At 41.0% G+C, this 23322-nt stretch overlaps 1 protein-coding gene across 1 annotated transcript in view; it reads left to right on the forward strand.

Moving 5' to 3' along the window:
• The window catches only part of ITGA8 (integrin subunit alpha 8), a gene marked incomplete at its 5' end in the record, with an annotated part of 168629 nt that overhangs the window by 63182 nt on the left and 82125 nt on the right, over window positions 1-23322 (forward strand). The window contains one exon of the mRNA XM_080917558.1: window positions 1576-1767. Within this exon, the coding sequence (XP_080773684.1) occupies window positions 1576-1767 (192 nt within the window). The remainder of the gene's footprint in view (window positions 1-1575; window positions 1768-23322) is intronic.

Below are 23322 nucleotides of genomic sequence, written 5' to 3' on the forward strand. Positions count from 1 at the left end.
AAAAGTTAGAGTCCTATAGACCATGCACGCTTGGGCCAAGCACACAAGTCAGAAGTAGACCACCTTGCATGGCATGAGTGAGACTCTTAACTCAAGCCCTAGAATGGAAGAAGAAAACTAAATTCCTGTTAGAGGCTATGTTACGGAAAAGGAAAAAGACAAGGTCCCCGTGAAGTAACTTGACTTGTTGCTTTCTAAATCAATCACCCTAGGGAATCCATGTTGCCAAGTTATGCCAGTTACCTTTCTCATCCTATGTTCTACTTGTCTTTCCCCTGAACCAGTTCTGATGTTCTTTAAAGCTAAGAATCTCTTACGATGGGCTTTGGTGTTCAGAGTACAAGCCAAGCATAATAATTCCAGCTAGCTGGGCTTAAACTTGGGGACAGCTGGAAATTCAAAGACTTAGAGGGAGTGCAGAAAGTGTTCCTTGCTACCAAACACATGGTAGTGTTTTTATTTGCTACTGAATTAGTTGTCTTCTGAGTTGCTAGATTATTCATCTTGGTCAGGCCAGTAGAAGTGGCTTTATAATTTTTCTCATTATAATATAATTCTCAAAGACAAATGAGTCCTGATTCATTCGGTGTTGTCCAAGTAACAGCATGCAGTGAGATATTTCACCAACAAAAGAGACTCCCCCCTCATTTGGTAAACTGGTATGTTGCCATTTGGTGACTTTTCAAACTGCAAAAGTTTCTATTTAGTATTCAGGACAGTCCTGATAATCTGTATGACAGAAGATGTTTTATTTGGGGGAGAGTTGTCTCTCTCTGGGTTTCCTAGTACTCTTAATTATAAAATAGGCTTCTTCTAGTTGATTAGATTAGGTAACAATTAAGTAAAGAATTCCATAGGAATGGAGCTTTTAATTTTATTTTTGAAAGAAGGAACTCCTTCAACAGTGCCTTACTCAGTCCACCAGCCTCCTAACATCTGGTAGGGCCCAGCCATGCCTGTCATCATGGAGGCCCCATGTAGACAGTTTTCTGACTTCTTTGGCTCACAAATTGGCTATGTTCCAGCCCTGGATCTTTATAAGTTAACTACTTTTCCTGAAAGGGGAGAAGAGTTCTACCTTTAAGTTGTTACATGCTTTTCCTTTGTTTCCTCAGATTTCAGTTTCAAGTGACAACTAGTCTGACTACCTAGTCTCAAATGATGCTCCATTGTGCCAGTATTTAAAAAAAAATACTACACCGTTTCTTGCTTTCAAAATTTCCTTAATTGTGTCTCTATTCAAAGTCATCCTAAAGCACAAACTTTCCAAATCCCAGGGCCTTTGAGTGTGTCCCTGGCTTTGCAGGTGAGTACCTAGTACACTCTCAGCACACACTCATCATGCTGACATAAGGCATGGCATTCTTCTGTGTTGCTACAGTACTCTAGAAACCTCTGGAAAATATAACAAACCATTTGGGCCTTGTGGCATTGCTTTCGGGTTGTACTTATTTTTTTCTAAAATTTCTTTCTTTCTTTCTTTCTTTCTTTCTTTCTTTCTTTCTTCCTTCCTTCCTTCCTTCCTTCCTTCCTTCCTTCCTTTCTTCCTTCAAATCTAATTTTGTGTCTCTATAGACATCGCCATCGGTGTGCCCTTTGCAGGCAAGGATCAAAGAGGTCAAGTCCTCATTTACAATGGAAACTCCAAAGGCTTACACAGCAAGCCCTCCCAAGTTCTGCAAGGATTATGGGAGTCACAGACCATCCCTTCTGGATTTGGCTTTTCGCTAAGAGGAGATGCAGACATAGACAAGAATGATTACCCAGGTAAGTTTCTCTGTCTTTTCCCACATCAGTACTTGCTTCCTGGCAAGAGTCCCTTCTCTGGAAAACACATTATGCAAAGGCATTTCTCTCATAAAAGATGAAGGTCAAGTTTAACATGGCACAGGCTTTTTTTGGTATGATTCCAGAGTGACTTTCACAAGCATTTAAGACAAAACAAACAGTTTCTTTATAGTCAAGAGACACGTTCAGAATGGCAAGATGGCTTTCAAAGCTGCCTTGGACATGAAGCTTGTCAACTGTGCAACCCAAGTTTTTGTTGAAAACCCAAAGTCATGTGTTCTCTACTGACATCCAGTTGGCTTTAGACACTTGTCTAAAGCAATTTAGTTTAACCTGTTATTCCCTTTTAAGCTCAAGTGTTACTATTCATCAGATTTTAACCTCAATATTTTTTGTTGTAGGTTGCATGTTTTCAGAGCATATTTTCCAACCATATCCATGGCCTTTCCAAAGATGGTGTGACTATTTTAAAGTAGGAAAGAAAAGAAATGGTTCGTGATAGGAAATGTGAGCTCTTCTTGATTACCTTTTTCATAGTGAGAGTGTGTGATGACCTACACACAACTCAAACAAATATTTCACATTTTAGAAATTAAAATATGGGTTTGTCCTCAAGGATTAACTTGGTAATCAGAACATTTAGCAGAGAACATTGGACTTCTTGGTTTCATGGTTCATGGCTCACTTTTATGCTAGTTTTTTAAAAGATAGTTTTAAAGATATTAGAGACCACTAATACTTGAATACTGCATAGACAACTGTATTTATTAAGACCTGTCTGTCTTTTTTCACTATTCTTTCCCTTCATTGGGAAATTTCCATCTGAAAATGGATCTCTGGTTTGGGAAAGTGGTTTAGTAGGCTCATGAACAAGGCTACGTCCTTAATTCCTATGGTCTGGGTTTTGTTTTCTTCTCTGTAATTAGGCAAAAGAAGATAACATAACATATTTTGATACCTTTTCCAGAAACTCTCCACAGCAGCATTATGCTATGTGTTAATGTTACCTGTGGCAATGCCAAAAAAATCCTTAGTTAAATCTGTTCTCTTAAGCTATACAATACTGATCAGTAATGGTCAATACTTTGATGGAGGAAAGGGTCTACTACATAATGTATTCCAGTTTTGCTTAATTAAAAATTCTAGATTCTTTATGTTGTTACTATTCCAAGTATGTCAAGGTGATTAATGAAATTCAACTCATGTGTTGCGATTTCAGTTTATTTGGAGAGTTAGGGCTATTCATTATGTCTGTCATAAACATCCTTTCCCCACTGGTAATGACAGGGAACTCAATGGGCAGAATGGCTGTGCTTTCTACAGGGCAAAGGTGTAGAAGATGTGTCAATCAAACAGCCAGTGCATCACTTCCTGTGAAGGCTGATCAAGGGCCAAATGAGGATAACACAAAAACAACTTTTCTATTAGATTGTGTTCCTTCCAAATGAGCAGGACACAGAAGAATAATTAGAATAAGCTGAGGGTCTTCCCTGTGTCTCTTCACAAGTTGTTGAAGTGCAGCAGTTATACCTGAGGTGAGTTGTAGGGTAATAGGATTCAGACTCAGATTTTGAAACGTACAAGGTACGCCGGGTACTTATTAGGCCTGCTCATAAAGAGATAGCATCCCTTGGATACTTTGCCAACACTGGGAGATGCTAAGGGATGTGAGTTTTGAACCCAGCACTCTGTTTTCCAAACCATTCTTTAGAGTCTTTGTTACCAAGAACATTTTATCTAAGCTTCCCTCTTTCCTTTCTTCAGACAAGGATATCAAGCTAAGCAGCAGCTCCTTTTTCCCAGATCCTTCTTGTGTTGTTGCTGCCAGTGCATTGTATAAATGTACCGCCAGCTACAGTCTCATCTGGAAGAACTGAATGAGGAAGGCTTGTGTGAAAATATTTCAGTTTTCAGGTCCACGATTCTTGGAAATTATCTGTGTAGTCAGAACGATGTGTTATCAAGTTTAATTTCATTTAAACTGCACTCAAATAGTATGAAGTTAAAGTTTATTTTAAATTTTTTAAATATTTGTAAGAGGTTAAAGGATTATCTCAAGTTGCTGTCTGACTTCTATGTGTGTGCTATACACACACACACACACACACACACACACACACACACACACACGGGCGGGCATGCAGGCTCTCTCTCTCTCTCTCTCTCTCTCTCTCTCTCTCTTTCTTTCTCTCTTGCTCTCACTCTCTCTCTCTCTCTCTCTCACACACACACACACACACACTTAAATAAATAAATAAATAAATAAATTTTAAATAAAAGCTATCTCAAGACAACACAAAGCAGGAACTCAACAGAACCTGGAACTGTTGTCAGCTTCCCTCTCTTTCCTCTCCTGGTTTTCCTCTTCCCCTTCTCCTCCCCTCTCTTCCATTCTACCCTCCCCTCTACTTTCTTCCCTTTTCTTCCCATTTCTTTCATCTCCCCTCCTCCATGGCCTCTCTCCCTTCTCTCATTCCCCTAACCTTTTTCTTCTCTCCTCCCCGTTCTTTACTTCCCCCTTCCCCTGTATTTTCTCCTCCCCTTTTCTCCCTATTCTACCTCATCTTTTGCATCTCATGCTACTCTCACCCTCCTCTTACTCTATCTTACTTCCATTCTTCCCCTTTGTCTCATCACCTCCCCTCTCCTACCCTCCTCTCCTACCCTTTTATCTTTCCCCTTTTCCTTGTTCTCCTCTCTCCAATTCAGATTTTTTTTTTACACAGGATGAGCTGTTTTTATGCCCAAACTCAGTGATGACATGTTTCACTTGAATTCACTTGAGGTCTGCAACTCATCTTAGTCTAAAGTCCTCTGGGAAGAACTTGGATAGACTTTGAAACAAAGGGTGACATTGTCCAAAACAGATAAGAGTTGACTTGTAGACTATGCAGGCATCCCGGAAGCATCTAGTATGGCAACCCTATCAATCCAATAAAACAAAAGTGACTGCAGAGATTAATAACGGCAATAAGAAATGAGAGCCAGAATCTGAAGGAAAATATTCCTTGAAGTGAAATGTTTCAGCCTTCTTCTTATGTTGGCTGTTTTAGTTTAGAGGTTTAGAAGAAAGATAAGATGCTTCATCCTGTCCAATACTCATGCTCTCCTCCGTTATGGACTACAGACTGTAGTGTGGCCAAACAAGTCACTGCCTCCCCAATCTTAAAATTATAGGCAAAGCTTACAGCAAAGGACAGGGCTGATGTCATGGGTGAAGTAAAGCTCATTGTCATGTGGTGGCTGCTCCTCACTGTCTATAAAGGAGCTTCAACTTGACCTCATATTAAAGCTGAGTATCAGACATGATATCAGGGGATATGCAGTGGAGGCAGGGAGGAAACTGTGTTGAGAACATTTGACCCTCCTGGGACAGCTCAGAGGCATCCAGAGTCAGTGACAAACCACAGGGCAAGAGGCAGAGAGAAAAGCTGGAGGCACACAGAAAAGCTATTTTGCATATTCTCTACAGTGCTAGGCAAAGGCCACACTGTGTGTTTCATCAGTGTAGGAGCTAGATAGATGGAGAGCTGTATGCTATACTTCAGTGGAAGATAAGAGTGCTTGAGATCTTGGTTGTAATGGGATGGTCATGAGGATATAGAGAGATGAAGAGCCTCTTTTTAGGTGAGTAACTGTTGTGTGCACAGGATAAGGGGAGGGTAGATTTTTAAGTGGCTTCCAGTTTACAGACTTTGGCATCTAGCTACATGGTGGGGCCATTCCAAATTCCTTCGAACAGAAAACTGTGAGGACTTCCAGACCGATGGCTGAGATGATGATCTGTAAACATTGTAAACATAGCCTTCCAGTGATAATATGGAGTAGGGGTGGGGTGCAGTGTGTTTAGAGCATGGGACTATCCATCGTGCAGACCCAGAGGACATGGGCACTGTAGCAGTGGCTGTGTGAGGTACCAGTCTGAGAGACAATGCAGACACAGTGAGATTCCACAACCTGTGAGTTAACGTCTGGAGCCCCTGCTGAAGACTGTGGAAACCTCAGCCTGCTGAGCATCTGCCGCTCAGCGCTACCAAATACTATACTCGAGAAATGACAGCCTTGATGCTGGACTGATAATCCATTTTGTATTTTGACAGTCTTCTTCTGTTTCTGTCTCTCTGTTTCTATCTCTCTGTTTCTCTGTCTCTCTCTCTCTCTTCTCTCTCACATTCCTATGTTGCAGGTATGGTAGTGGTGGATGTAGCTTGTGCGTGTGAATGTGAGTGCGTGTGTGTGTGTGTGTGTGTGTGTGTGTGTGTGTGTGTGTGTGTGTGTGTCTTCTCACTTGGAGGCTAGAATAAGACATCAGGAATCTCCTTTATCACTCTCTACCATATTGTCTTGAGACGGGATCTTTCAGTGGACCAGAAGCTTCCTGCTTTCCTTAGATTGAAGCTCTCAGGATCCATCTTACTCCCTCCACAGTGAGGTTATAGGTGCATAAACAGACACGCCTAGTTTTTTCTTCTGCATCACATAGGTATTGAAAAGTTGAACTTAGATCTTCATTCAGGCAAAGCAAACACTTCTACCCACTAAGCCACTTCCTTAGCCTCCTCATCTTGACTTTCTTAGAAAAACCATCAAATATAAAAGTTTCCAAATTCACAAAATGCTTATATCTTGAAAGTGTAGCTTGTTTAAAATAGGAAAGAATAAAATACACTCACAAAATTTTTAAAGTGTTGTTGAATAATACATTTGTTAACTTAAAAAGTATATTTTTATGAGCGAAACAGCATTAGTCTTTAGACATTTTATAATCATTTGGTCTTAATTATGGGCATTGCCAGAAGACAATGCCCAGGCTCTGTAGTTTCGTAAACAGGCACCCCCAATTCCCTGATTACTTCCAGAACATGAGCTGGTTCCAAAATCAAAACTGGTGGACATGGCACACACAAAGGGTTCACCCCTTCGAGGAGGAAAGCGAGGGCAGATCCATCTAGCAGGGAATTCCTCCATCCAGGAAGGCCGAAGGCACACTTGAGGACTCACCCGCAGACACATTCTTCATGCTCCCACGCCAAGTCAGTCAGAAACAAGCCTTCATTTTCTCAACCCAGTCACCTGCAGATACAGAAATTATGAAGGGGAAAAAAAATAGAAAGATAGATTTAAAATTCTAGATTTGAACCAGACTAAGTCCTAGGAGTTGTTACTGTTGGGAAAATAAATAAAACTGGTGCTTACCATCAGTGATGGCAACTGAAATTACTGACCAGGTTACAAGGGGTTTAATTTTTTAGTTATTAAAATGAACACCACCTCTCACTTCAATACCAATAGGCTTAGAGCTATGACACTGTCGGCTCCAGTTGTGCTTACTACCTGCTGCACAGCCTTTATGTCCATCCTCTCACTAACCTCCCTGTGACATGTCCTTTTAGTTCATAAACAGCAGCAAGAATTCTAATTGTCATAATACAACCTGGCTGCTGTCGACAAAGAGGAAGGGTAGGGCCAATTGTCCCAAATGTGCTCTAATTCACCAAGTGCAATATGTCATGTATTTGAGCAGGGATACTCCACCTCCCTATCTTTGGAAGGAGAGAGGTCATGAGCAAATATGGGGTCAAGTGCATTTTTAACATTTTGCAATAATAAGCATGGGTGTGCACACATGCACGTACTGGCGAGCCAGGGGTATGTGTAGGTGTTCATGTGTGTGCCAGTGCAAGTGACCATATATTCATGAAAGCCAGGGGAGGCCATTGAATGACCTTCTCTGTCACTCCCTGCCCTATTCCCTTAGGCAGGGTCTTTCACTGAACCCGGAGCTGGATGGACAGCCAGCAAGAATCAGTAATCCTCCTGTCTCTCCCCTTCCCACCTAGCACTGAGGTTACCAGGCCACATAGCCATTCCCATTTTCCCAAGCATGCTAGACACTGCCAAAGATAAATGTAGACTATATTCATTTGAATATTATTCTTGAATACTTGTATTACAGACTTACATATGCATATATGTGAAAGTCTATTTTGATATGCTCATAGCTATGTAGAGCAGAAGTCTGTACAGTGAGACGGGACATTCCATTATTTTTTGGAAAAAATGTCAAATATTATCTTAGTAAAGGTGGCTGAGTGCAGGTGAACAGGGACGGAAGTCGGACCATCTGGTTCAGATTACCACTGACAACATGACACTCAAGAAGCCATTTGACTTCTGTGAGCTTCTGCTTCCTACTGTGTGCATTTGGACGTCTAAGTTGGAAAACGATTCTTACAAAATGCTGTGGATATCTTAAGATAGGAATTGTATCTGCTTATTGTGGTGAGAGTCGAAACTACTTCATCACAGTTATGTTTGGTGATTGATGATTCTGAGAAATTGCAGTCCACTAGGCTGAAGACAGACTGCCCAGGTTTGAAATCGTGACTTTCCTAATTTCTAGCTGAGTGAGATTGAGAAACCTTAACCTTAACTCTCAACCTTGGTTCCCTTACCTGTACAATTGGACAAAAATGAATAGATGTAGAAATTAAATAATGTAGGGTGGGGAATATACTGGCCGGTTTTGTGAGTCCACTTGACACAGGCTGGAGTTACCACAGAGAAAGGAGTCTCCATTGAGGAAATGCTTCCATGAGATCCAGCTGTAAGGCATTTTCTCAACTAGTGATCAAGGGCGGGAGGGCCCTCTGTTGGTGGTGCCATCCCTGGGCTGGTATACTTGGGTTTTGTGAGAAAGCAAGCTGAGCAAGCCAGTAAAAGCAAACCAGTAAGCAGCACCCTCCATGGTCTGTATCAGCTCCTGTCCCCAAACTCCTGCCCTGTGTGAGCTTCTGTCCTGACTTTCCTTGGTGATGAACAGCAATGTGAACAGTGTAAGCTGAATAAACCTTTTCCTCCCAACTTGATTCTTGGTCATGATGCTTTGTGCAGGAATAGAAACCCTAAGACAGGGAAGTTGGTTCAGTGGCCAAGAGAAATCACTGTATAATTGTGAGAAGCTGAGTTCCGAGTTTAAATCTTCCATATCAGAGCTGGGAGTGTTCCCTCATACACATGCAGCCTTAGGGCTAAAGGTATAAAGACAGAAGAGGGGGGGGGGGCTTGCTAGCTGCCAGCCTAGCTGTAGGTTCAGCGAGAGACTGGGTCTCAATAATGTAACTGACAGAGCAAGATACCCACTGTCCTTGTCTGGTCCATGAGCATGCTTCTATACAGGCACCTTCAATACACACACAGGTAAAGCTGCATGTTACAAACTGAGATCACATGAGATCAAATTGAGATCATATACACCACTTAAGGAATGGCAGCTCTGTACTTTACTTTTCAAAGTATGCATTCCTGAGGTCTACTCTCTCTTTTGCATGCTGAGCTATGTTCTTTTCTTTTACTTGAAGAAACAAACTTCCCCAGCATAACCTATTGGGATATGTTTGCCTTCTCCATCCCAAATAGGAGTATGGGTCAGGTGGTAGCTACTGTGAGCCCCTGGTTAGTAAGCAGTCAGTGGAAAGTTATCCTGTGGATTGCTGTCCCCCGAGATGATACAATCCATTCTTCACCCCACCTCAGTGCCACCCCTGCATAGGAGACGAACTATCAGGGACTTCCCTTGGGACTGTTGGTGCTTTTCTGGATGACAGAGATGGACAAAGCCCACATTTCCCAGCTTCTTAGCCATTTCAATATGTAAGTAAAATCCAAACAGACCTCAACTTCTATAGGAGGACAATGGGAACTGAAAGAAAGTAAACATGAGCCTGAAAGATAACACAGATATTGATACAGAATAGCGGAGATTTAATTTCGAAACTGTAGAGACTAGTTTATAAAAATAATGTGATTTTTTTTCACTCACACATGTATGGCATCCAAATCACATGTCTTCGATATCGTGTGTGTAAAACGTGTTGTTATTGGCATGCATGAATAGGAACCAAGATGGAGAAGTGTTTAACTTTCTCCATGAGTCCTCACTGGAAGCCAAAGGCTGACCAGAGGATCTTGTGTACATTAATTGAGTGAAAACATGCCAGAGATGAAACAGCTGTGATAGTTGGGAATCCTAAAATCCAATGATCTTGTCTAATCCTGTTAACCAGGATTGCATAGCAACACAGCCTGCCAAACACATAGCCCAGGCATCGGCGGATGGAGGAGGAAAGGGGCAGACTCTGCTGAGGAACACAAATCTCACAAGCAATAAAAACCAGAAAAAAACATGGGCTGAGAGCCAAGGCTATCATTGTCTTGTTCAGGCTCCTAATATACAGTGATTATATCATGAAGCCATTTCAGACAATTACACTCAATGAAATAAAATGACCCATCTGTTTTAGTGAGTGCCGGGAGAAGGCATTAGGGAGGGATGGAGAAAGAGGGGATGAGAGAGAGAGAGAGAAAGAGAGAGAGAGAGAGAGAGAGAGAGAGAGAGAGAGACAGACAGAGACAGACAGAGACAGAGACAGAGAGACAGAGAGACAGACAGAAACAGAGAGACACAGAGACACAGAGAGAGACAGAGCAAGTAATGCAGTAAGCTAGGCCAACCTCTAGCATAAGGGAAAAATAAAAGGAAGATTTGAGCCAAAGGGAATAATGTATTTTCGCTAAACTTTAAGGACCTTAAAGCCATTGATTTGAAGTTCAATTGACCTGCATTCAGATCTTGCAGTGAAAGTTTATGTTCACTTCTAGCGGCTCTAAAGCATAGAAGCAAAGCAAATATGACATTCTTCCCGAGGCATGCTGCTCATGAATTCATTGTAACACGCTAGGAATTGCAATACCACTCTTCTTGACAACATGGCCCATGAGTTTAACTGGATTTGAATTGATTCAGCTGAACAAGGTCTTGGGTTTGAGTCAAGCCAGAAGGAATAGAGAGGTAGCAGCCTTCAGTTTCTAAGCTGTTTGACCCAGTGGGATGTAGTGGCTGGGCGTCTCTGAGCCCAGCCTTCACTGTCTAGAAGTAAATCATGTGCAAGTTGCTATGCCTAAGGCCTGACCCGAAGCATCTGTGCCTCTAACTCAGAACTAGACACACAGGTGCTTCTATAATATTCTGTAGATCACTAAGGACTTGTCTTAAATAAAAAAGATCTGGTGAAATAAAAAAAAAAAAACCATAATCTTAGTTTTGGGATCATTTTGCATTCCCAGGAAAGTTATGAAGATACTCACACCTCATAGTGCTTTTACTTGGAGTCCTCTATGAGCAGCATCCTGTATAACTTTAGTTCAATAGCCATCATGTAATAAACAGATCTGTTAGCGATTTAATAGCACATAAGTATTTTTGGTTCTTATGTCCTTTTATACCACTTCAAATCCAATAAAGGATCCAGCACTGACTTCTGTCTGGTTCTCTTACTTTAACTGCTGACAATCTCTTGGCTTTCCATTTATTGTCACAACCTGGACACATTGAAAAATGTTGACCAGACATTTTTCAGAGCATTGAACTTGACAAGAATAGCACCTAGTGGTCCTAGACTCTTCCAGATGCATCCTGTCCAGGGAGTGTGAAGTCTGCTGTCTTCTTAAACCTGCTGTGCTTGCATCAGGGACTGTCTTCCAAGTATCCCAACTAAAAAGTTGTTTGTTTTCTGTTACAGTGAGTAGTTATAAAAATACTGTTAGAATATGGAAATTTCTGTCTCCTTCATCTTTTCACTAATCTTAGCATCCATAAATGAATCTTGCCTACAGATTATTACTGACAACCTGATGTATCTAAATTCAGTCTATATTTAAATTTATTCACTGTAACTCTAATATAGGAAATATACAACCATTTATTTGTATACATTTATTTATTAGTATTAATATGGAAGCATAGATAATTATTTAATTTTGTGTCATATTTTATTTCCTCTAGTTTTTCCAGTTTTGTAGATTATAGGCTTTTGTAGTAGGATCTGATGACTTCTTGAATTTCCTCAGTGTCTGTTGTTATGTCTCTTCTTTCATTTCTGATTTTGTTAATTTAGATACTCCCTCTGTGCTCTCTAGTTAGTCTGGCTAAGGGTTTATCAATCTTGATGGTTTTCTCAAAGAACCAGCTCCTGGTTTTGTTGATTATTTGTATGGTTCTTTTTATTTCTTTTTGGTTGATTTCAGCTCTAAGTTTGATTATTTCCTGCCGTCTACTCCTCTTTGGTGTATCTGCTTCTTTTTGTTCTAGAGCTTTCAGGTGTGCTGTCAAGTTGTTAGTGTGTGCTCTCTCCAGTTTCTTCTTTGAGGCACACTGAGCTATGCATTTTCCTCTAAGCACTGCTCTCCTTGTATCCCATAAGTTTGCATATGTTGTGCCTTCATTTTTGTTAAATTATAAAAAGTCTTAGATTTCTTTCTTTATTTCTTCCTTGACCAAGCTATCATTGAGTGGAGCATTGTTCAGCTTCCACATATATGTTGGCTTTTTATTGTTTTTGTTGTTATTGAAGACCAGCCTTAGTCAATGGTGATCTGATAGGATGCATGGGAATATTTCGATGTTTTTGTATCTGTTGACGCCTATTTTATAACTGACTATATGGTTAATTTTGGAGAAGGTGCTGTGAGGTCCTGAGAAGAAGGTATATTCTTTTGGTTTAGGATGAAATATTCTATAGATGTCTATTAAATCTATTTGGTTTGTAACTTTTGTCAGTTTTACTGTGTCTCTGTTCAGTTTCTGCTTCCATGATCTGTCCATTGATGAGAGTGGGATGTTGAAGTCTCCCACAATTATTGTGTGTGGTGCAATATATGCTTTGAGCTTTAGTAGAGTTTCTTTTATGAATGTGGGTTTCCCTTGTATTTGGAGCATAGATGTTCAGGATTGAGAGTTTGTCTTGAGAGATTTTTTCCTTTGATGAGTAAAAAAGTCTCCTTCCTTATCTTTTTAAATGACTTTTCATTGAAAAGCTATTTTATTTGATACTAGAATAGCCACTGCAGCTTGTTTCTTGGGACCATTTGCTTGGGAAGTTTCCCCCCAACCTTTTACTCTAAGGTAGTGCCTGTCTTTGTCTGTGAGATGAGTTTCCTGTATGCAGCAAAATACTGGCTCCTGTTCCTGTCTCATAGTCTGTCTTTTTTATTGGGGAATTAAGTCCATTGATGTTAAGATATTAAGGAATAATGATTGCTGCTTCCTGTTATTTTTGTTGTTAGGGGTAGAATTATGTTTGGGTGCCTTTCTTCTTTTGGTTTTCTTACAAGAGAATTATTTTTTGCTTTTCCTAGGGTGTAGTTTCTCTCCTTGTGTTGGGTTTTTTCATCTGATATCCATCTACTTCCATCTATTTGTAGAGCTGGGTTTGTGGACAGATATTGTGTAAATTTGGTCTCTTGGTTTCTCCATCTATATTAACTGAAAGATTTGCTGGATTTAGCAACCTGGGCTGGCATTTGTGTTCTCTTAGGGTCTGTATGGCATCTGTCCAGAATCTTCTTGCTTTCATAGTTTCTGTTGAGAAGTCTGGTGTAATTCTGATTGCTCTGCCTTTATATGTTACTTGTCCTTTTTTCCTTACTGATTTTAACATTCTTTCTTTGTTTTGAATATTCAATGTTTTGACTATTATGTGTCAGGAGGAGTTTCTTTTCTAATCCAATCTCTTTGGAATTCTGTGGGCTTCTTGTATGCTTATGATTATCTCTTTAGGATAGGGAAGTTTTTTTCTATAATTTTGTTGAAGATATTTATTGGGCCTTTTAGTTAGGAGTCTTCACTCTCTTCTACACCTATTATCCTTAGGTTTGGTCTCCTCTTTGTATCCTGGATTTTCTGGCTGTTTTGGGTTAGGAGAATTTTATTTTTTGTTTTTTCTCTGACTGTTGTGTTAGTGCTTTCTATGGTATCTTCTGCCCCTGAGATTCTCTCCTCCATCTCTTGTATTCTGTTGGTGAAATGTCTAAGACTCCTGACCTCTTTCCTAGCTTTTCTATCTCCAGGATTGTCTCTCTTTGTGTTTTTTTTTTTTTTTTTTCTTGTTTCCATTTCTGTTTCTAGAGCCTGGATGATTTTGTTTAATTCCTTCATCTGTTTGCTTGTGTTTTCCTGTGTTTCTCTAAGGCTTGTACTTGTTTATCTGTGTTCTTCTATATTTCTTTCAGAGAATTATTCATGCACTTCTTGATGTCCTCTTTCATCAACATGAGGCATGATTTTATGTCTACATCTTGTTTTTCTGGTGTGTTGGGATATACACTACTTGCAGTGGTAGGAGAAATTGGGTTCTGATGTTGCCAGGTTGTCTTGGTTTCTGTTGCTTAGTTTCTTGTGCTTGCCTCTTGCCATCTGCTTATCTTTGATGTTAGTTGCTCTTGTTGTCTCTGAATGGAGCTTGTCTCTCCTGTGCATCTGTGGGCTGTGTGCTCCACAGGGAGATCAATCCTGGGTGTTCAGCTCTTTATGGCCAGGCTGTGATTTCTTATGGCGATGGGCTGGCTCTAGCTCTGAGTGCAGATGGAGGCCTAAAGGTTACAGACCCAAGCGGTACTGGGATACCTGTATGCTGATAGTTCCTGGAAATCTCTCCCCAGATAGTCAGTGGAGAGTGTGGGCTCACCCATGGGCTCAGGATGGAGAGTGGTCTTGTGTGTCTTCTGGGTGCTCAGCTCTCTGTGGAAAGGCCGTGGGTCCTGATGGTTATGTGCTGGCACTGCCTTTGGTTCTGGGCACAGAGGGAGGTGGGAACAGTCCGTTCCCATTCTGCGCCATGTTCCCTGCACCCAGAGAGTTCCTGGAGGTCTCTCTTGAGAAAGTCGGTGGAGAGAGTGTGTGCTCGCCTGTGGGCTCAGGAGGAAGAGCATTCCTGCGTCTCCTCTAGGTGCTTAGCTCCACTAATTTTCTTTATTCTTAAAAGTGATAGAATATTGATCATGTGACATTGAGGAGATTGTGTTTTAAAAAGTGCAATTATTTATTTATTCATCAAACATGTACAAAGCACTTTCCACATATCTAGCACTGTTCTAGATGAAGAGGATCCAGCATTAAATTAAACAATGATTCAGCTCTTTGGGCCTCAGTTCCTATCCTGAAGGTGACAATGGCTACAAAGAGACCTTGACAATTGACAGTACTCAGGAGCCATGGTTTCTTCATTAGTAAAACTGACATAATACCTGATCTGGTGTTAAGGTAGACAATATGCATAAAATATCTGGCATCTTTATTAATATTAATCATAAATAAAATAGTGACACTATGTAAATATAATCTGTGCCTTTAAGGAATACTGTAATCACATACCCACAGTATCATACAGCTGGCTTTGCTACAAGACAGAATAGGAGATAACTTTTAAGAAGGTTGAATATGGGTGAATTTCAGGGAGGGCATCTGAAGAGAAAGCACAGTCATAAGAACTTGTTCTACAAACAGAAGGACCTAAATTTGATTCCTAGAACACTCATCAAAAGGGTCTACTGATGGCATTTGTCTATAATCTCAGTAGTGGGGATGTGGGAAAAGGTAGATCCCTGGAACTCCATGCCAATCAGCTTAGCCTACTTGACTAGTCCCAACCCAATGAAAGACAAACCAAGTTAGATGGACAGTTGCTAAAGGATGCTGAGGCTGCATACTCACCTGTACACACACACACACACACACACACACACACACACACCACAATGCTACTAAGATGAACAAAGACTCTCTGTGAGAGAATTAAGTTAAACAAGGTCCCAAGATGTAGATGATCACAAACATTTATATAAAGAAACAACCCAAAAGAACAGAGCAAACCATGTCAAGGTTCTTACTATGACAACAACAATAAGATGACCCTCTGATGTAGACAGATTGAAAAAATGAACAGAAAGAGAAAGCACAGATGACACCCCAGGAGAGGGTCATATGTCTTCAATATGTTATGACCATCATGTGACAAACATAATTTTCTACGTTTGAGACGCCTTCATTATATCAAGGTTAGAGTGTATGAAAACTAATTCTCTGAGTAAGTGATATCCCAGTGAGTATTAAAAACTCACACATTTATAAGTATGAAAGGTGCAGGCAGTTTTTTTTAAAGGATCTTGGCATACATAAGGAATGTTAACTGTTTCTTTTAACATAATAAAAACATTACCTAATTTGTCATTGTTATCGTACATAGAAAAAAATTGAACACAGGCCATTTTTGTGTTGTAAAACCATGCTAAGAAACATGATAAAAACGAAGCGAAGTACTCTCTCTTTTTTCAACTTTTAGAGCAGTTTGGCCCAAATTGATAGGAGCATGAATGGATGGAAGCAAAGTTTAGAGAGCTGGGGATATATGTCTAAAGGCCTTGAATAACATGGTAAATAATTGATACTGTGTTAGGAAGGTAATGAGAAATGCTTTACATATCAACGTTCTATAACTTCAACCTTCGAATACGCTCTTACATTCACAGGTGTGTTTGAAAATGTTTTGCGACTGTTTTTCAGGACCAAGATAAATAAGTGAGCCCATATTTGTAACATGTTCCAGTTTCTACCTTGTCAATTTTTTCTACCGTGATTGATTTTGAACCTTAGTGACTCTCAGGTGACAAGAATTATACAATTACCCTGGATACAGCTGAAATAAACCCTATATAACTTCCTTCTCTGGCATAGCCACTTACAAATATTCTAACTTCCCATTTTTGGGACGTCCTGTTAAGATTATCCAGGCTCCTGTTCTCCATGAGATAGTGTAGAAGCCACTGTGCGTATTTCTCAACAGAGATCACAGTTATATTCTTAATAAGATATTTATATGTCGAGCTTGGAGTAATGACTCAGTCCAAAAAGTATTTGCTTTGGAAGCCTTAGTTTGATTCCCCAGAACCCACGTAAAGCAAAACCAAACAAAACTAGGCACAGTGACACACATCTCTAATTCCAGCACTGGGTCACCAGAAACAGGGTGACTCACGGGACTTGCTGGTGAGTTCCAGCTTCCAGTGAGAGGCTCATTCTCAACAACTAAGGAGAGTGGCTCCTGGTACCTTTATCTACATTGCCTCTCGTTTGCCCCTGAGCCACGTGGAAATGGTGTGCCTTCCATCCAAAGCCATTATCACTAATCTTAGAACTAACCATAATTTCCTTCCTGAGTCTGATGCTAAGCTAAAAATACCACAAATAGCTGGTACACAATTTCACTCCAAAGTCTATTTTACTACATATTGAAATAACATCCAACTCAGAAGTAGTAAAACTGTGGCATTTCTCATATCCAGTGAAAGAAATCAAATTGTATGGCTATTACATTTCTGTATAAGGTGCTGTCTAGCAATTTAAATTTGAACTAACTTCCTTCTGGGTATCAATCAGAGTGTATAATGGCTTTTTTGTTCTGAAAACCCATGGGATTATTAGGTAAAATGGGATGCAATGTACACTTGATCTTGTTTGTAAAGACATAAATTCCTGATGCCATGCCTCGGCTTTCTTGAAGCAGGTTAGGGGCAAGAGTAGCATGCCCACGAAGTAGAATAAACCTAAGCAGAAAGTCCACTGTTTGTCCTCCCTTAAACGTGTGCTAAAGGAAGATGGGAAAATATCATTGTTATCAATTTAAGAGTTATTAGGACAGCCAAGATCCGTCTAGGAAATGTGCTGCCATGGTCCCTGGTCTGTGTGGTTTACTGTCTCTGACTTCTTGGGGATGGAAACAAGGCCCTTCACATGCTGAGTAAGCACTCCCCCTCTTAGTACCTTCTCAGTTCTTGACCCCAGTGTTTATGAAGCCCCTTCATGAGCTGGATGCTGGCCTTTCAGTCCTGAAGCACAGAAGCACCTGTGTTCTGCAGATCATGACCTGTGCTCCATGTTCAATAAGATGCTGAGGAATGAGGTACCTGGAGCGGGGAGCCACAGGTACAAATGCCCATCCCCCCTGCTGCTCTTCAATCTGTAATTTGTATCTTTACAGCAGCCCTCCCACAAAAAAAAAACCCAGAAAACAAAACAACAACAAAATAGAAACAAAAGCCATGTGTTTCTCCTACTCTTATGAATAAGAAGCCTGAAACCAAGATGGTTGCAGAGTTGGCTTCTTCTACAGCTCTAGCCTCAGTTTGTGCTGACATTCCAGTGCTCTCGTGGTTGAGGTGCATATCCTGTTTCCTCTCACAGTACCAGGTGTATGAGATTAGAACCCACCACATGATAACATTTTAAATTAGCACCCTACGTATAGACATACCCCAAGGTGCTTCCTAAGGAAAAAATTTTACATCATGAGTTCTGTTTATATTTTTAATAAAAGATTTAGATATGTGTAAAATGTATTACCATTATATCCTCCCCCATTACCCTTTCCTTCCACCCTCCAACTCCTTCTGAACCTCCTCTCCTACCCCAAAGGACCCATCTTATTTTCACATCCTTTGAAAAAGTACACACTTCAGTGCATGATACTTAGAAAGCACATAAACCCCATCATGTTTTAATCATCGGAGTTTTTCCTCAGGCAGGATATGGGTATATTGGAAGCTTGTGGCTTTTCTGGGGACTGTGAACTCATTTCCTATAAACTGACAAAGGACCCTAGTCCTGAAGAAAGCAACTTTTCCCCAGAATGTTTGGCAACTGATGGACAGCACACATGCACACACACACACACACACACACACACACACACACACACACACAGAGTGCCGCATGACCCCTGACAAGGATCAAGTGAGATGATTTGTACAGTGACACAGAACCCAGAAGGTGGGGGGGGGGCCTTTCGACCACAAGATGCTAATAATGTGTAGAAAACTATTTTCATAAGGCACACTCATTGTTTGATATTCTGCTCTTATTTTTTGTGGAATTTTTTAAGGGAAAATAGACCCTTTGTAAATCATAATTCGGAAACCTAATACTATGCTCAAACTCATAAATGTTTTTTTTCGGAGTTCATTTGGAAGCATTTCAGACAGATTGTTAGCATTATTGCTTTCTGGGATAAAACCGTGCATTTTTTTCCCCTCCAACATTTCTTACTCAACTCCTAACCTTCCTCTCAGTAATATTTTGCATGTTGTGATAATATAGCAGGAGAGGCAGCCTCTGTCTATTTTTAGATTAACACAGTTGCCAAACTTAAGGAGACTCCTCTAATGTTGGCTTTCCACAGGCATGAGCTGTTTTTCTGCTACCCCCAAACGCCAATTTCTCTATTGCCAGACTTAAACGCTGCCATTTTAAACCAGAGCATTCTGAAATAGGTGTCTAGTCTTATAATATTTCTTAGTATCCTCACTATGTAGAAAAGATCACGATGGGTCTCCAGAAGTGAACTTTACTTGACTGCTTATTTTGGTCTTTGCATACTTAGGGAAGGGGCCTAGCAGAAAGGGACCCTGGGACAGTGAGGGGCAGGGCCTAGAACAAAGTCGATGTTTTATGGGCAACAGCAATTTCAAAACAGGGATCAAGATTTAGTAGGTTGAGTCAGACAGGTAAAGCCCAATATCCACATGTACAGACTGGGAAAGCCATGCTGAAGTGCGCGTGCGCGCACACACACAAACACACACACACACACACACACACGCACACACACACTTCTGAAGGAGAAAAGCTACAGTACAAGGTAAGGAGGGGCTTAGGTTAGATATGAGAACACATAAAATAACATTCATCTGACCTCAACAAATTCTACTTCTCAGGTTACTTCAAAAGCTCCATCTGATACAAGTACATGGAGATTTGTCCAAGGGCATGAAGAAGTCAGTGGCAAATTAAAGCAGGATTTGGAACTTGTAGTTCTTCACCGTCCAAAAGCAGCAATGTGCCACCTGACAGACAACTCAGTTTAAAACAGGGCTTCAGAGGTTTTAGAGGGAACTCAAGGAGAGATCATGTGCAAATCAAAACTCCCCTAAACGTAAATGATCAATCACATACATATGTAACCACCTATTTTTGTGACTTTCCAAACTCTGGAAACATCTCTGGAGTCTCAGAGTCAAACCAGACAGTCCTGCTGTGTGACATTAGCTGGACAAGGTGGTGCACACATATAATCTCAGCACTTGAGAGTTGGAGTTGGGAGCATCTGGAATTCAAGGTCATTCTTGGCTACATTGCAAGTTCAAGGCTAGCCTGGGCTATATGAGAATTCACCTGGAAAAAAATCATCAGCAACCTTCCAAGGAAAATATCAGTTTATGCTCTCATATGCCTGGAATATGAACTCCTGGACCTCCACTAGTCCTGCTCCACATCTCTTATCCCTCTAAAGCAAAAGGCTAAAAACTGCATCCTTTCCCTCATTTGATGACTAGTGACGTTAAATATCTTCCTGTATGTTTGTTGGCCATAAATGTCTTATGTGAATTCTCCCTTATAGTTTTTTATGAGTATGTTCATGGTTTTATCAACCTATATGACGGTTTTGTTGTCGTTGTTGGGTTCTTTTTTTTCAGATTAGGCATAGACGATAGCCACTAGCAGCTCTTTTTTTATTAGGTGTCAAACACTCTAGTAGCTATTGAAAAATGCTAACCTTTGATCAGGCCAACACAGTAGCACTGGTTTCCTGCTTCTTCTGTTCTTTCGAATATGTTCAGGTGTATTTGCTTAACATTGTAATTGGAGAATTCCTGCATGATCTCTTTATTTCCTCTATATTTAAGGTGTCCCCTCTTGAGTGGTGTTAATCTTGTTAATACCTACTATCGGAGGGCATTTTCTTACGTTTATGGTATGGGGATGTGTGTGCCTATTCAGAGGCCAGCGTGGGATGTTGGGAATCCTGTTACTGCTCTCTGCCTTACTGCCTCCAGACACTGTTTCTCACTGAATCAGCAGTTCACTGTCTCTGCTAGGCTAGGTGTCTATTTTCACCCCCAAATGCTTGATCTAAAGGCACAGTCATAACTGGCTTTTTAGGTGGGTGCTGGGATTTGAACCCAAGCCCCCATGCTCTTACCTACTGAACACCCCCTCTCCAGGTTTCTTTGGATGGTCTTATAACAACCCTCATTCTCCAGAAGAACTCTAAACTAGCAAATCTTCTGTGTGTATGTGTGTAGGTGTGTTGCACATTGGGCAGTTCAGAGATGGGCAATGTGAATTTTCCTATATCCCTATGCACCTTAGCTTTAAGACAGAGTCTCTCACTGATCCTAGATCCTAGGCATACAGATAGCCCATCTGACCAGCCACCCTCAGGAATGTCCTCTCCAGACCTGACACTATAGGCACATCCCATGCCTGGGTTTTACTCGGGTGCTAGGAATCTAAACACGGATTCTCGTGTTTGCATAACAGTCACTTTGCCTACTGAGCCATTCCCAGTTCAGAAAATCTTGTTGAGTTCCAAATAAAAAGTAACCATCGAAAGGCCTTTGTTGTAGTGCCCTTCAGATTAGTGTGTTTCTCAGAATGATGCGACAAAGAGAAGCTTCCAGAAGGCAGGTTTTTACAGGTGAGAATGTCTGCCTGAGCTTAGAGGGTCTATGGGTGTAGAAGTTGGGGTTTTGTTGCTGTTGTTATTCTGTTGGTTCCTTTGCCAATGCCATGCAGTTTTTATTATGATAGTTCTGTAGTACAGCCTGAAATCAGAGATGGTGATACCTCTGTAAATTCTTTTTATTTCTCTTATTTTGTTTATTCATTCACTTTCCATCCTATTCGCCCCCCCCAGTTACCACCTCCCCTTCTCAGAGAAAGTGAGCCTCTCTTTGGTACCACCCTACCCTGGGACATCCCAGTGCAGCAGGACTGAGCACAGTGGATGAAGAATTAGTAGATCACTGTCACCCCTCTGTCACCCCTGAGCAGCCTTCTCGGAAGTCTCCCCACTTCACTGCATGCTCTCTGGTCACCTGACCAAACCCTGAGCTCACTCTCCAAAGGGAGTCAGTCTTTGGAACAAAATTCAGCTCCAGCCTTTCCTTCTTTCCTTGTGAAGTCAGACTCTGTAGCCTAAGCACTCCCTTGACAACTTGGGTGTTTCCCTTCCTCCTTATTTAAAATTAAACCAAAATTATTTAAATTATTATAAAAATTATTTTAAAATAAAAAAGGGAGATTGCTGGCTTATCTCTGAGGTGGAGGTTTACAGAGTGAGTTACAGGACAGCTGGGCCTGCACAGAGAAACCCTGTCTCCAAAAAACTCACAAACAAACAAATGATCATTAACGTGCTCCATTCAGCTGCACATATACTACAAGCGATAGTTTGGGGGACTGCAGTGAAGGACGTGAGCGTGGCTCACGCCTGTGACCTCATTTTATTAGGATCACTTTTTCTGGACAACTGACCCTACATTTATGCTAATGTTTCCTTTCTGTTTCCTTAAGAGGACCCATCCTCCCTCCAAAGGAAAACAAATCCTGCATTTCAGGCCAGGGAGACCTTGACAAAGGCCTGAAGCATTTGGAGAGCGTGTTTTTCTGATTTCATGGAAAGAACTGATTTTAGTTGCCAGTTACTTACTTCTTCCAGAAAAACGAAACAAGGCAAAAACAGCTAATGTGTATATGTGGAGAAAGGCAACAGTTTTCATGTGTTTGTTTTCACATTTGCCCTTGAGGCATTTCTTCTGAGAGCAAGCTTGCCTCCCAGTGTAAGACTTGTCATCTATAAGGTAGTGGGGAGAAGGTTTATACAGTTATGGGGCCACAGAGCAGCAGCAAAATTGCTTTGTCCTCAGATTACCATTTCAGTGTCTACACAGAGTGGCTGGCAAGATGGTTCAGAGGATGGAGGTGCTTGTGGTCCAGCTCAGTGGTATGAGTTAGGCTCCTGAGGACAACATGGTGTCCTCCACTATCTCCCACTTAATCAGAATTACCAAGTATGGTCTCTGGATGTGCATAGATATATATAATACATATATATTATACATAATATATATGGATACAAGAATATATTTACATGTATATAAAGGATATTTAGATATATCAGAGGATACACACATAAACATCCATCCTATATCTATGGAACACATTGTGAGAGGCAGAGGGGAAAAGAGAGAGGCTACATGGTACTCATCAAAACTGGTCCCGTCTTTTAGAAAGACAGATCACTTAGAACTGAAACCAGCAAACCAATTCTCCTCCCTTAGAGAGCTCTAGCCAGCGTGAGATCCAGCCGGCAGAACACCAGGGCGAGGTCTCAGAAGACAAGCGTACTTTTGTGGTAGATAGTTGCTGTCCTCCAAATAACTGGCCGCATTCTGGTGAAGAAAAACAAATGTGGCCTATTTTTCCTGTTAATTTTATTTTTCCAGAATTGGAAAACTCCCTTCACGAGACACAGGAATTACAGAGTTGAAAAGGAAGGTCCTCGTTATTGTCATCAGTAGGAGTTTGTCTCTGGGATTATTAGCTCTAATGACACTCTGGCTGTGGTGGGGCCTCTGTCACTATCTAGATTCCAGAGGGTGTGTGCACGTGTGTGCACTTCTTCAGTACCTCTAAGTTACATGCAAAGAAGTAAGCGGCAGAACCCCGCCCTGGTTCCCAATAACCAGTTTGAATAAGCACAGCAGTTCTTCAGGCTGCTCGTCCTGAGAATATGGTCTCAGCGATATTCCCTCTTCTAGTTAGCTGGAGGTTGTGGGCCTCAGTTTTGTATCTGGCTCTGT

The sequence above is a fragment of the Micromys minutus genome, assembly GCF_963924665.1.
Source record: "Micromys minutus genome assembly, chromosome: 6".
NCBI classification, from domain to species: domain Eukaryota; kingdom Metazoa; phylum Chordata; class Mammalia; order Rodentia; family Muridae; genus Micromys; species Micromys minutus.